Source organism: Mesocricetus auratus, unplaced genomic scaffold, assembly GCF_017639785.1.
Source record: "Mesocricetus auratus isolate SY011 unplaced genomic scaffold, BCM_Maur_2.0 Super-Scaffold_100008, whole genome shotgun sequence".
NCBI classification, from domain to species: domain Eukaryota; kingdom Metazoa; phylum Chordata; class Mammalia; order Rodentia; family Cricetidae; genus Mesocricetus; species Mesocricetus auratus.
Window position 1 is genome coordinate 36,546,059 of NW_024429192.1, and position 15,165 is coordinate 36,561,223.

The following is a 15,165-nucleotide window of genomic DNA, read 5'->3' on the forward strand; positions in this document are numbered from 1 at the left end:
GTGTTTTGCTGTACAACTATCAAATTCCCTTCCTCTTTCCTTCTTTCTCTTCCCACTCTTCTTTTTCTCTTCTTTCTTTTTTGTTATTGTTTTGCTTTCATTTTATGGGGGTGGGAAGCAACTCAACCCACACATTATTTTCTCAGTGTTGGCATACTGAACTACTGACTAAAACCTGGAATTATCATAAAACAAATATGCACTTTCAGGAGTATTTTCCAAGTAAAATAAGTCATGGGCTTAGTGGTGGGTGAAATAAGGAATATTTCAGATTTTTGAAACTTTAAAAAATTATTTTAAAAAAAGAGTTTTGGAAATAATCATCCAAATTTTCCCCAAGTATTTTATTTCTTGAGGACCATGGTCACAGGAAGGAAAATTTGGTTTCATTTCTTTTCAGCTTACATTTCCTAATCAGTAATTTAAAAGGTACTTTTGAGAACTTGCAAAGATCTCGAAAAGCTTTTCATTTCAGCTCAGTTTAAACAAGAATAAAACCAGACAAAAATAATCTCACAGCCCAAAAGCTCAGCTATCCTTAGTGCAAGGTAAGTACGCATTAAATGTAATGGGTCAACACTACTCCAGGAGAGCTACAATGAAAAATGCCACAACGCAAAACACTAAAGAGGATTTACAGCAAGCAGAGCACTCACTGCCTGCATAAGGAAATGTAGATGAAGTCAGAAAGATAGTTAAATAATATACATCCTACATATACTCCTGCAATGCAGCAACTCCAGCTGGAGGTACTTTCCACCCAAGAGACTAGGTCATATACTCAAAGTCGTACATGAAAGCTATAGTCATAAAAGCAAACACGGATGCAATTTGTTATTTTTATTTTATGTGCATTGGCATTTTGCCTACGTGTACACATGTGGGTCATATGTGTGCAGTGCCCTACGAGGACGAAAGAAGGTACCATATCCTCTAGAACTGGAGGTAATATGGTTGTGAACTGCCATTTCTAGTGTTTAAAACAAGAACTAAAGAAACCCCTTTTGGAATTTCTCAAATCTTGAGATTTTTACAAACTTGGGTACTGGGAATTGGAACCCGGCCCTCTGGAAGATTACAGTGCTCTTAACCACTGAGCCATCTCTCCAGTCTCATCAATACAATTCTTGTACCCACCAGAAGAATATACAACAAACTAGACTATTCACATACTGGAATGATACCCAGAATTTAAAAAGGAGTAGGCTTTTGACACCTGCAATGTCAGAAATGAAATTCAAAAGCATGCTAAAGGAATGAAGACAGACCAATCCTTTCAGGCAATGTGATTCCAATTTCTAGAAGAGGCAAAATTAATTTATAGTGATAAAAATCCAATCAGGGGATGCTTCTAGGGGAGGCTACTTTCTGGAGTTCTATTTCTTTCTTTGTTTTTATTGGTTATTTGAGAATTTCATATAATATGTTTTGACCATGCTACTACTCTCCTGGTCCTGATGTGGAAGTTTCATCCCTCCTGGCTAGCTTTCCTAGTGCTTGGAGGTGCTGTGCACTCTACCAGAGGAAAACCATATTCTTACCTAGCTTTGATCATTGACAGCTACAACACTGGCCTTGCAAGACATGCTTACCAGAGCAATTGTAGAATGAACATTATGGGAGCAACCAATCACTTTCTGGTGGATTTAGGTCTACCACAGGATGAAACCCATACCTGACACCATTACTAGGACAAGAACCTTAAGCTAGATAGGTCATAGTGCCTCAGCAAGAACCTACTACCAATATGTTGCTAATTGGACACAGTATTCAATGGACTCCTAATGATTAATCCTTATACCCATAGATGAGTGCAGCTCTCAACCTTTATCAGAGAAACATCTATTTGAAATAGGTGATAACACAGGGACCCACAAATGCTCAAGGTGCAGAGAATAAGATACTGCATTCTATTTCTTAATGTTATCAAATATAAAATATCAAAATTTATAACACGAACTGCACAAGTTTTATATATTTTAGTATGTTCAAATTATACCTCACATTTTTTATTTTAAAGTAAGTACACAACTTTTCTCAAATTTGAAATCATTTCTAGTGTTTAAAACAAGAACTAAAGAAACCCCTTTTGGAATGTCTCAAATCTTGAGATTTTTACAAACTTGTACAGTTACGGCTTTTGAATTTTGATACCTGTGTAGTAAATATTTATGGGAAGCAAATACTCTGTATCATGATTTAGTGTTTAACACACTGCTCATTTCAGACAGAGTCAAAGATTGTGTTGGGTTTCAGGATAAGTGAGTTGCAGTTATCAAAAAACACAAGTGACTGTCTTAATTGTTCTGCCAAACACCTCTCTGTTTCACTTCTCGTGTTTCATTTCTACTTAACTCTCCTGTGTGAACATTAGTTTTCTAAGCCAGAATTCATTGCTATCAGTGGGCATCAGAATTCTTGTTGAAACAAAGACGATTGAGCCCACATTCAATTTCTGACCTAGTGAAGTCTGAGGGTGGGGGAACTTCAGTTTGCATGTTACATGTTCCCGGATGATGACAATAGTGATGCAACTCGATTTGAGACCACACTTCAAATACTTCTGCTTCAAGCACTCTTAAGTTTTCAGATCAAAGATCAATAATTTGGAGGTAGAGGCAGGAAGGAAGATCAGTGAGTTCAAGGTCACCTGAGTTACAGGGTGGGAGCTCATCTCAATGTATTTTTTTTTTAGTACTGGAATCCACTAACAACTGCAATTATCATTAAAAACTAAGTACTTTCAAAATATCAAATCAACCAAGCATGCAAAATAAGTCACAGTCTCAGTAGTGAGTAAAATAAAGAATATCTCTGGATATATGAAAGGATACATACACATGCACATACACACAATATATATAATAGCACACAGATATAGACATATGCATATGTATGTATCTCTCCTTTAGATCTTTAGTTCACTCCTCTGTGCTCTCTGCATGATACTGTTCATTCTGCATGATTCTGTCCATTTGATATTTTCTCCTTCCCCCTTGTATTTGCTCATTTGCCGATACACATGCATCCATATGTTTTCTACTTAGGTCATTGCTCTGTCAATAGCAGGGTCCCTGTACTAGATATCTATGTACCTCTCATACCTAGAACAATTATATAGCTAAGAGGTGGTAAGTAAATGCTAAGGGTCCAAAAGTTTGTACATTTGTCTAAGCATGTGTCTATACTATCAAAAATAATGAAAAAAAATCTCTACTACGGAGAATTACCTGTCACTGGGACAGTGACTTGGCAACGTCCAGTCATGATGTGGATTGATGAGGAAACCCCAGGACAGGAAGACTGAGCTTGGCGTCAATGTACCAACCACGAGCTGGAGAGGTTTTCGAGAGCGAGATTTACCTGTAGAGGCAGAGCACAGTTAACTCTAGAATTTCACATCATGAAACCCAACCCCAGTTCTTCCATATCTGCCCCTACCCCCATAGTGTCGCTCAAAAAAGGAAATTTAAAAATTAGAAACAAAACAAACAAAAAGTACCACTTCACTCCTCCATCTTCCCCACCTCTCCAACACCTCTTCATTTATCTTGGTGTCACTGGGAACTGCAATGAGGACACAACACCTTTTGATTGATGGTTTTTTAAGTAAAATTTTATTTAAATTAAAAACAATCTTATTTTACATGCCAATCCCAGTTCCCTCTCCCTCCTATTTCCCCCCCACCAATGCCCCCATCCACTCTCAAGGGAGAGTGAGGCCTCCCATGAGGAATCATCAAAGTCTGACACATCATTTTGGGCAGGACCTAGGCCCTCCCCTGTGTGTCTAGGCTGAGAGAGCATCCCTCCATAGGGAATGAGCTCCCAAAACCCATTTGTGTACTAGGAATAAATACTAGTTCCACTACCCGAGGTCCCATAGACTTGCCCAGGCCTCCCAACTGTCACCCACGTTCAGGGGACCTGGTTCGGTCCTGTGCTGGTTCCCAGCTGTCAGACTAGGGTCCATGAGTTCCCACTAGCTTAGGTCAGATGTTTCTGTGGGTTTCCCTAGCATGGTCTTAACCCCTTTGCTCATCACTCCTGCCTCTTTACAACTGGATTACAGGAGTTCGGCTCAGTACTTGACTGTGAATCTCGGCTTCTGCTTCCATCAGCTACTGGATGAAGGCTCTATGATGGCATTTAAGGTGGTCATCAATATCATTATAGGGGAAGGGCATTTAAGGTAGCCTCTTCCACTATTGCTGAGATTGTTAGTTGGGGTCATCCTTGTGGATAAATCCCTGGACATTTCCCTAGTGCCATATTTGTCTTTAAACCTATAATGGCTCCCACAATTAAGGTATCTCTTTTCTTGCTCTCCTCTATTCTTCCCCAAACTCAATCTTCCTGACCCCTCAATGTTCTTCCCACTTCTCCCCTCCTCTTTCTCCTACCTTCCTCCCCACTTCCCCCATGCTCCCAATTTGCTCAGGACCCTATGAGAGACATACATGGCCCCCCGGAAAAAGGAAATGGGACAAGATCTCTTGATTAATGTTTTGAGTAAAATGGAATGCACAAAGAAGACTTGGCAAGATTATAGTCCTTTCCTTTTTGGTTTAGCTTTTATCATGTCAAGATATTTTTCTGAGTCATTTCTGGGCTTTATGAGAGGGCTTTTTAAAATAATATAATTTTTATCAATTCTTTTAGGATTTCACAGCTTTTCGTATAGTCTACAAAATTGATTTTTGTTCATGAATTTAAACATGAATCAAAGGAAGAACTTCTACTTCTGTTTTCTCAGTCTTATGGGCTTGAGAGAGTATACCACAGTGCCTGGGACCTTTATTAAAGTGTATAGGACAGGAACCCATAAGTAAATGTAATGGTGACTATTTGAATCAAATGCTCTTAAAAATTTCATGTCTGTTTAAAGTTCTGTCAATTATGACTCCAAGAAGAGAGCCTCTGAATCCAGAATTTACACAACCTAGTGATATAAAAATGCCTCATTCTAATACAGTTGGCTTATTTATGGGGTGTCATATCTTTCAATACCTGCATACATCATGCAATGCTCAAAACAGAGTATATCTATAACCTTAAATATCCGGCATTTCCTTGTGGTGAAGTATCAAACACCTTCAACTATAAAAACATAAACAGTAAAGTTTTATTACATGTGGTTCTATGATTTGAGTGAGCATCCCCATGCTAAAGGCTTGGTTTTCATCCCGTGCTGTTACTGGGAGCTACTTCAAGAAGTAAGCCATAATGGGAAGCGTTTAGATTTTTGGGGCGGGGTCTGCTCTTAAAGGGGGATTGTGGAATCCCAGTCTCTTTCCCTTTCTAGTTTTTTTCCCTTCTGATCATAAACAGAGCATTAACACCCTAAAGAATGGGGCCCAGTGATTATGGAATCAAACTTCTTGAGTATTTGACATAGTAACAGAACACTGGAAACTTGACTAGGGAAGTTGGCCTCTTAATGATGTCTAAAGTCATTTATGAAGAACATAATAGTTGTTGGCTGCAAACATGCATGTACTCTTCTCTGCAAGCCTTTCAAATGCATCTGTCATTAAGTGGCCTACATTTGACCTCCAAGGAGAAGAGATGAGAGTCTTGATTGAAGGTGGGGGTGCAGACGGTTGCAAACAAACACTGAGGTGATTATACTATTCTTCCTGTTTCTGAGTTGACTGTCATGAATGTAATACAACAATATTATTTTATAGATGAGCATTAAGGGCCAGAAAAGTCACAAGGGTGTTCCAAATTACAGAGAATGTAAGGTAAAAACTCTTTTTGGGTTTCCTTCATTATTTTCTAATTTCCTTTGTAGTGAATCCTTGGCTCTGCTTACAGTGTATGAAGAGATGAAATGCAGCCTAGAAATGAAAAATGTATATTTCATCCCCCAAGGGATCCTAAGCTTGCATGTTCAAACAATTATGTCACTAACTTGGTAGTTTTTATATGAAGAAGAGTAGCTAATTAGAATCTATGTAGCAGGTGCCAATGTGAAACAAATGGAGGTGATTCCATCAGCTACTGCATCTCTCCCAGATGCAAAGTAAAAACCAGGAATCATAGCCATTGCCACACAGGAAAGGTGGACTATTGTGTGCTAAGCAGGACAACACAACCTCCTGAGCTAGGAGTGAGGGAGTGAAAAATAATCTCCATGGCTAGTGTCAGAGATCTTGAAATGAAAATAGAATTATTACTTGAGCTACAAAAGCATCAGTGGTCTGATTTTTATTTACATGCAATTTTTATTTGTTTTATGATCAGTGTTATTATGAACAAACAGTTCTGTGACTAGCCAAATGAAATCTCATTAGAAGACACCACAATCACATTTGACTTTATTGTTCAAAATTTTGAAACACTGTCTTAAGATACTGAGTTTTCCCCCTTTGCTTTAAGATAAGAGGCTGGGGGGTGCAGAATTCATACATATTTTATTCATTAAAATGCTTGATCATTTGATTAAAGGAGAAAGGGTTTATTTTTACTCATGATTCAAGGGTAATTCATTCAAAGCAGAGAAGTCAAGACAGTAGGCACTTAAAATAGCTAGTGCACCTTCACAAGCAAAAAGCAGAGGGTGATGGACCCATGCACTCACTAGTCCATTCCTTCTATGGGGTCCAGGACCTAAGCTCAGGGAACCAGACTGCCCACTGTTAGGTCTTTCTATCTCAATAAACCTAATCGACATAACCACTCACAGGCACAGCCAGAGGCAAAGTAATCTCTAACAGGTGTGTTTCCAAGGTGATTTCAGCTCCTGTCAGGTTGGCAACAATATCACAGTCATGTTGAAGTTTTACTCTTACTCATTCTTATTCACAATAGCCAAGGTAAAGAGAACATGTAGCTAACTAAAACTCATCATAGGCAGTGACAAGAAGTGGCAATGCCAATTTCTGCTGAGAACAGTGTCTAAGACCAGGCTATGCTGCTCATCTAACAGGGTAAGCTGCATCTAACAGGGTAAGCTCATCTAACACTCAGGACTGATATCCTCTACACCTACATTGCTAAGACATTCCCAAGGCATGCCATCTGTGGTGTGTGGCAGAAGGTGAAGTTACATGGTTCATAGCTAACTACAAGAAAATCCAGTGCAAGGACTATACCTGAACATGACTTCTTCTGGCTGGGAGGAGGAGCAGGTCGCACGACTATCAGATACTTCGGCTCCGCATCTGAAACAACAACATCTTTCAGCAAAATCCTCCAGGAACCAGCATGCGAGTTAGCACACCCACGTCCTAAATGAACATTTCCTGGTGTTAAACTCTCTCTGACCCCAGTACCAGTGAATAAGACTCAATAACTGGAAAATTAATACTTTCTAAAAAGCCTATTAAGATTTAGAAATGAAAATTAGATCCATATTTCCAAACCCAAATGGGCATGGGTGGGGAAGAGGGCTTTAAAAAGAACATACTTTCTTCTTGATTATTCTATTAACTCCCAAGTGAAAAACATCACACCTAGTTTCAGGAAGCCATTCAAAATACCCGCCCAGTCCCAAACCCTACACATCTTAATGAATATTTATACTGTCAGAATGTCCATTCTGAAGCGATGTGGCTTTTCTTAAGGTTTTACACTTTCACTATCCATTATATTCTTATGTATTTATCTAGCACTGAAAATGAAAAAAAAAACTCTGCAAGTTGAAACTAGAAAAAATACTTTCATGACTCATGTGACATTCTGCCTACATCACTACTTTTCACTGTCATCCTCCTGAAAGCTGTTATCAGTTTTATACTATACCCACACACTCATTTTCATATACACCTGCTTGTATCTGTTTGTACCACATACTTTCCAGGGCCCTCGGAAGTCAAAAGAAGACATTAAAACTCCTGGAACTATAATTCCAGATGGTTGTGAGATACCACATGGGTGCTAGGAACCAAACTCTGGTCCTCTGCAAGAGCATCAAGTGTTCTTAACCTCTGGGTCATCACACCAGTTAGATATATTTATTAATTCTTTGAAAATCTTCAAACATGTATACAGTGTATTTTAATAATATTTAGTCCCTACTTCTTCTCACAACACCTCCTGGATTCAGTCATGCCCATCCCCAATTTTATGTATTCTTTATGTATTCCACTGAGTCTTATTTTGCTGCCCTGTATGCATGAAAATGGGGCAGCCACTGGAGCTTATTATTGAAATATAAGAGGCAATCCTTAAAAGTGATTAGGTCCTAAATTATGTATGTAACATTTCCGTACTCTCTCTTTTAGATCCGCCAATCTGGTAGGGAGGGCAGAGATGTGCTCTTTGTATTTGCTGTGACTTGCCCCAAGGACCAAGCAACCAGGAGCCTGCTGAGAGTGAAAGTCAACTCCCTCCCATACTCAGGGCAGAGGGCAGAGGTGAGCCCCAGCCCCCCTCAATCCTGACTTCCTTCAGCTTTCCCTCTCTGGGATCTCCTGACCTAGGAACTGCAGACAGATCAACTTGCCCCCAGCTGACTAAGCAACCTTGACACTGTTGACCGCACTGTGCTAACCCAGCTCACACTCATCGGGAGAGGGAATGCCTCAGACCTGCCTGCGTCCACCGTAAGATCCATCAGAGTATTGGACGTGCTTGATCCAACTGGAAGAGAACCTTGGACCCGTGCCCACCAGGAAAGGAAAAGACCCCACTTGTACTGACTGGAAGAAGGATGAGAAAATGGCAATATAAGAACACATTCAACAACAGAAAAACCAATATGACACCACCAGAGTCTTGGGACTCTACATCAGTAAGACCTGAACATCCCAACACAGATGAAGCAGAAAAGAATGACCTTAAAAGCAACTTCATGAAGATGATACAGACCCTAAAAGAAGAAATGAAAAAATCTTTTAAAGAAATGGAAGAAAAGACAGAGCAAAATTGTAAGAAACAATTCAAACAATGCAAGGTTTGAAAGCTGAAATAGAGACAATAAAAAAACAGTCTGAAGGAATGCTGGAATTAGAAAAGGTGAGTAAACAATCAGGAACTACACATGCAAGCATAACTAACAGAATACAAGAGTTGGAAGACAGAATCTTAAGCGTTGATGATTCACTAGGAGAAATAAGATTTTCTTTGGCTGATGAATCTAAGTCCAACAAATCCCTAACACAAAATATCCAGGAAATATGGGGCATCGTGAAAAGGCCAAATCTAAGAATAATAGGGATAGAAGAAGGTGAAGAAACTCAACTCAAAGGTGCAGAAAACATATTCAACAAAATCATAGAAGAAAACTTTCCCAACCTAAAGAAAGACATGCCAATGAAAGTATAAGAAGCCTACAGAACACCAAATAGAGTGGATCACAAAAAAGACGTCCCCTAGCCACATAATAATCAAATTCTCAAACATACAGAATAAAGAAAGAATATTAAGAGCAGCAAAGGAAAAAGGTCAAGTAACATATAAACGCAAACTTATCAGAATCACACCTAACTTCTTCATGGAAACTCTGAAAGCCAGAAGATCCTGGAAATATATTCTACAAACACTAAGAGACTATGGATGCCAGCTCAGACTACTATTCTCAGCAAAGTTTTAAGTATTATAAATGGAGAAAACAAGATATTCCAAGACAAAACCAGATTTAAACAATACATATCCACTAATTCAGTCCTACGGAAAGTACTGGAGGGAAAACTGCAACTGAAGGAAGATAACTACACTCACAAAAACACAGGCAAAAGATAACCCAATTTTACCAAAAGCCAAAATAAAAAGCAGAGTAAATCCACAAATAATACCAACAACAACAACAAATCAAAAACAAACAAGAATTAACACTCAATGTTAATCACAATGATCTTTAATCTCCCTCAATATTATTGGTCTTAATTTGTCTATAAAAAGACACAGGCTAACAGAATGGATATGAACACAGAATCCATCCTTCTTCTGCATACAAGAAACACACCTCAACTTCAAAGACAGATATTACCTCTGAGCAAAGGGTTGGAATGAGATTTTCCAATCAAATGGTCCCAAGAAACAAGTTGATATAGTTATACTAGTATTTAACAAATTAGACTTCAAACTAAAATCAATCAAAAGAGATGAAGAAGGTCATTTCATAGGCATCACAGGAAAAAAATCCATCAGGAAGAAGTCTCAATTCTGAATATTTATGCCCCAAATACAAAGGCACCCACGTTGGTAAAAGAAACATTACTAAAATGCAAATCACACATAAGACCTCACACAGTTATATTGGGAGACTTCAACACCCCATTCTCACCACTAGACAGGACCAAGAGACAGAAACTTAAATAAACAAAGGAACTAACAGAAGTTATGACCCAACCGGGTTTAACAGACATCTATAGAATATTCCATCCAAACACAAAAGAAATACCTTCTTCTCAGCACCACATGGAACCTTCTCTATAATCGGCCACATACTTGGCAACATAGCAAACCTCAACAGGTACAAAAAAATTGGAATAAGCCCCTGTATTTTATTAGAACACCATGCTTTAAAGTTAGAATTCAGCAACAACACAAATTGCAGAAACTCTACAAACTCATTGAAACTGAACAATGTGCAATTGCACCATTCCTGGGTCAAGGAAGAAATTAAAGACTTCCTAGAATTCAATGAAAATGAAGATACAGCATACCCAAATTTATGGAACACTTTGAAAGCAGTACTAAGAGGAAAGTTCAAAGCACTATGAAGAAACTGGAGAATAGTCACACTAGAGAATTAACAGCACAACTAAAAGCTCTAGAACAAAAAGATGCAAAGTCATCCAGGAGGAGAAGATGCCAGGAAATAATCAAATTGAGGGCTGAAATCAATAAAGTAGAAACTAGTAAAACAATACAAAGAAGCAATGTAACAAAGAGTTGATTCCAAACTAACAAAAAGGCAGAGAGAGAACACACAATTAGCAAAATCAGGAATGAAAAGGGGGAACATAACAATGTACACTGAGGAAATTCAGAGAATCTTCAGGTCATACTTTGAAAACCTGTACTCCACAAAATTTGAAAATTTAAAGGAAATGGACAATTTTCTGGGTAGATATCACTTACCAAAATAAAACCAAGAACAGATAAGCAATTTGAACAGAGCTATAACCCCTAAAGAAAGGAAACAGTCATCAAAAGTCTCCCAACCAAAAAAAGCCTAGGGCCAGATGGCTTCAATGCAGAGTTCTACAAGAAATTTAAAGAAGAGCTAATTCCAATACTCCTCAAAATGTTTCACACAATAAAAGCAGAAAGTTCATTGCCAAATTATTTTTATGAGTCTACAATTACCTTGGTACCCAAGTCACAAAAGACACAGCTAAGAAAGAAAACTACAAACCAATATCGCTCATAAACAATGATGCAAAAATACTCAATAAAATACTAGCAAATCGAATCCATGAACACATCAGAAAAATCATCCACCTTGATCAAGTAGGCTTCATCCCAGGGATGCAGGGATGGTTCAACATACAAAAATCTATCAATGTAATCCACCATATAAACAAACTTAAAAAGAAAAACCACATGATTATCTCACTTGATGCTGAAAAATCCTTTGACAAAATCTAACACTCCTTAATTATCAAGGTCCTGGAGAGCTCAGGTATAACAGAAACATACCTGAACATGTTTGGCAGGGGGCAGGGGAGGAGGGGAGGGAGAGGGATTAAAAGCAATATACAGCAAACAAACAGCCAACATCAAACTAAATAGAAAGAAACTCAGCACAATTCCTCTAAAATCAGCAACAAGACAAGGCTGTCCACTCTCTCCATATCTCTTCAATATTGTACTTGAAGTTCTAGCTAGAGAAATAAGACAACAAAAGTAGGTCATGGGATACAAATTGGAAAGGAAGAAGTCAAACTTTCACTGTTTGCAGATGATATGATAATTTATGCAAGTGACCCAAAGAATCCTACCAGGGAACTCCTACAGCTGATAAACACATTCAGCAAAGTGGCAGGATACAAGATTCACTAAAAAAAATCAGTAACCCTATAATATACAGACAATAAATGGGCTGAGAAAGAATTTAGAGAGGTATCACGCTTTACAATAGCCACAAATAACATAAAATATCTTGGGCTAACACTACCAAAACAAGTGAAAGACCTGTACAGCAAGAATTTTGAGTCTTTAAAGAAAGAAATTAAAGAAGATACCAGAAAATGGAAAGATCTCCCATGTTCTTGGATAGGTAGTATCAACATAATAAAAATGGCAATCTTGTCAGAAGCAATCTACAGATTCAATGCAATCTCCATCAAAATATCAGCACAATTCTTCACAGACCTAGAAAGAATAATAATCAACTTTATATGGAAAAGCAAAAGCCACAGGATAGACAAAACCACCCTCTATGGTAAAGGAACTTCTGGAGGCTTCACCATCCCTGACCTCAAGCTCTACTACAGAGCTATAGTCCTGAAAACAGCTTGGTGTTGGCATAAAAATAGATAGGTAGACAAATGGAATTGAATTGTAAACCCTAATATTAGCCCACACACATAGGAACATGATTTTTTACAATGAAGCTAAAATTATACAATTGAAAAAAAGAAAGCATCTTCATCAAATAGTGCTGGTATAACTAGATGCTGGCATGTAGAAGACCACAGATAGATCCATGTCTATTGCCATGCACAAAACTTAAGTCCAAATGGATCAAAGACCTCAACATAAATTGAGCTACACTGAACCTGTTAGAAGACAAAGTGGGAGGTACCTTTGAATGAATTGGTACAGGAAACTGCTTCCTGAACATAACACCAGTAGCACAGGCACTGAGATCGACAATAAATGGGACCTCCTGAAACTGAGAAGCTTCGTTAAGGCAAAGGACACAGTCAGCAAGACAAAAAGGCAGCCCACAGAATAGGAAAAGATATTCACCAACCCCACATCTGACAGAGAGCTTATCTCCAAAATGTACAAAGAACTCAAGAAGCAAGTCTCCAAAACACCAAAGGATCCCATTAAAAAAGTAGGGCATAGACCTAAATAGAGAATTTTCAGTAGGAGTCTAAAATGGCTGACAGACACTTAAGAAAGTGTTCAACATCCTTAGCTGCTAGGATACTGCAAATCAAAACAACTCTGAGATACCATTTTACCCCGGTCAGAATGGCTAAAATCAAAACCACAAAGGACAGTTTATGCTGGAGAGGATGTGGAGAAAGAGGAACACTACTCCACTGCTGGCACAACCACTTTAAAAATCAGTATGGAGATTCCTCAGGAAATTGAGAATCAGTCTACTACAAGATCCAGCAATTCCACTCTTAGGCATATACCCAAAAGATGCGCATTCATACAAGGATGTCTGTTCCACTATGTTCATATCAGCATTATTTGTAATAGTCAGAACCTGGAAGCATCCTAGATGCCTCTCAACTGATGAGTAGATAGAGAAAATGTGGTACATTTACACAATGGAGTACTACTCAGCGGAAAAAACAATGGAATCTTGAAATTTGTAGGCAAATGGATGGCACTAGAAGCAACCATCCTGAGTGAGGTAACCCAGTCACAAAAAGACAAACATGAGCCTCTCCATCCAGTGACTGGTGGAAGCTGAGGCAGACTCCCACAGGTAAACACTGAACTCCTGGAAACCAGTTGCAGAGAGGGAGGAGTGATGAGCAAAGGGGTCAAGACTGGGCTGGTGAAACCCACAGAATCTCATGGATACCAGACTGATGACTGACAGGCCAGCATGGGACATGACTCCCTGGATGTGGGTGTCACTGAGGTGGCCTCCGCTATCTTTGGGGCCTCAGGTACTAGATTAGTATTTATTCCTGGCATCCAAATGGACTTTGGGCTTCCATTCCATATAGAGGGATGCTCTCTTAGCCTGGACACATCGGGGAGGGGCTAGGCCCTGTCCCAGATAATATGACAGACTGGAAATCCTCCATGAAGGGCCTCACCCTTCCTACCGAGTGGAGTAGGGATTGGGTGGGGAATTGGGGGGATTGGCAGGGGGCAGGGGAGGAGGGGAGGGAGAGGGATTGACATGTGAAGTAAACTCATTTCTTATTTAAATAAAAATAAAATAAATTACATAAGTAAAATTATGCTAAACCCCTTTAGATATTGCACTTAATCTTAGTTGAGAAGCAATTTTAAAGTTAAGAGATGTGAGCTTATCAATAAGAACTGAAGAATTTATGAAATTGCCTTTTAAAAACTAATGTATCCACAATGACTGTCTGGTAAAACAAATACAAATAAACAAACAAAAAAAACCTAGTACCTGAAAAGTAGTATTCTATCAACAATTTTATTGGACTAACTGGTTGATGACTTATTACCCTAGTATTTTTTCAGGATCTTTGGGATCTGAGACTTCTAATTCATTAAATTTAACTTGGCTGCTGCAGTCAACCAGAGTTCAGAACCATTTGCTCAGATAGACATTTTTGTTTTATTTTTATTCTGTGTTTATGTTTCCCCTTTGTGGATATGTAAGAGGCTTTCTTATCCAAGGCTTTATGGAGTCACCTTAATTTATGTGGCTTATATTTTACCATTTTCTATAATGTACCCTATTAGATATCACCAGAACTCACATCAGGGCTGTTTCTGTTTCATAGTTACCTCATGACTGATGAACACATGGCCATGTGACCTCATAAACACAGACAAGGCATGTTCAAGCCTTCACAGAGTCCCATGGGTTTGAAAGTGTATCTTCCTTATTTGAAACTCCCTTATGAAGTACTCAACCCAAATTCACTAACAGGACTATAATCACCATTGGGTGAGCTTGCTAGGGTTGTAAAGCAATTTAGGGGCCAATAAACTACTATGCAATAATGCTTTCTGTGTACAAAAAACTGTTAATAAAATTATAAACTAATGACACGTCATACTGATCCTACACATCTTATAAAATTACCTTGTGTAATAGTATATTCACTGAGACATAGTTGGCTTCACAGGTGTGCAACATATACAGTTGCAACTTTTACAAGGACCCCAAGTTTTGTTGAGGCCCAGTCACCATCTGTGTGTGTGTGTGTGTGTGTGTGTATGCTTGTGGAAGTTGTTCTTTCGACCATGTGGGTTCCAGGGATCAAACTCAGGTCATGGGGGTTAGGGAAAAAATTACATTCACCTTATGAGTCATTTCACCAAACCCCTGAAAATTTTAACACTTTGATCTTTGAACTTAATTTTGCA

At 38.6% G+C, this 15,165-nt stretch overlaps 1 protein-coding gene across 25 annotated transcripts in view; it reads right to left on the reverse strand.

Moving 5' to 3' along the window:
• The window catches only part of LOC101831061 (ABI family member 3 binding protein), a 210,688-nt gene that overhangs the window by 127,555 nt on the left and 67,968 nt on the right, over positions 1-15,165 (reverse strand). For all 25 annotated transcript variants that reach the window (XM_040750661.1, XM_040750651.1, XM_040750665.1 and 22 more), the window contains exons 3-4: positions 7,101-7,169; positions 3,231-3,363 (exon numbers count right to left, since the gene is read on the reverse strand). In XM_040750661.1, the coding sequence (XP_040606595.1) occupies positions 3,231-3,363; positions 7,101-7,169 (202 nt within the window). The remainder of the gene's footprint in view (positions 1-3,230; positions 3,364-7,100; positions 7,170-15,165) is intronic.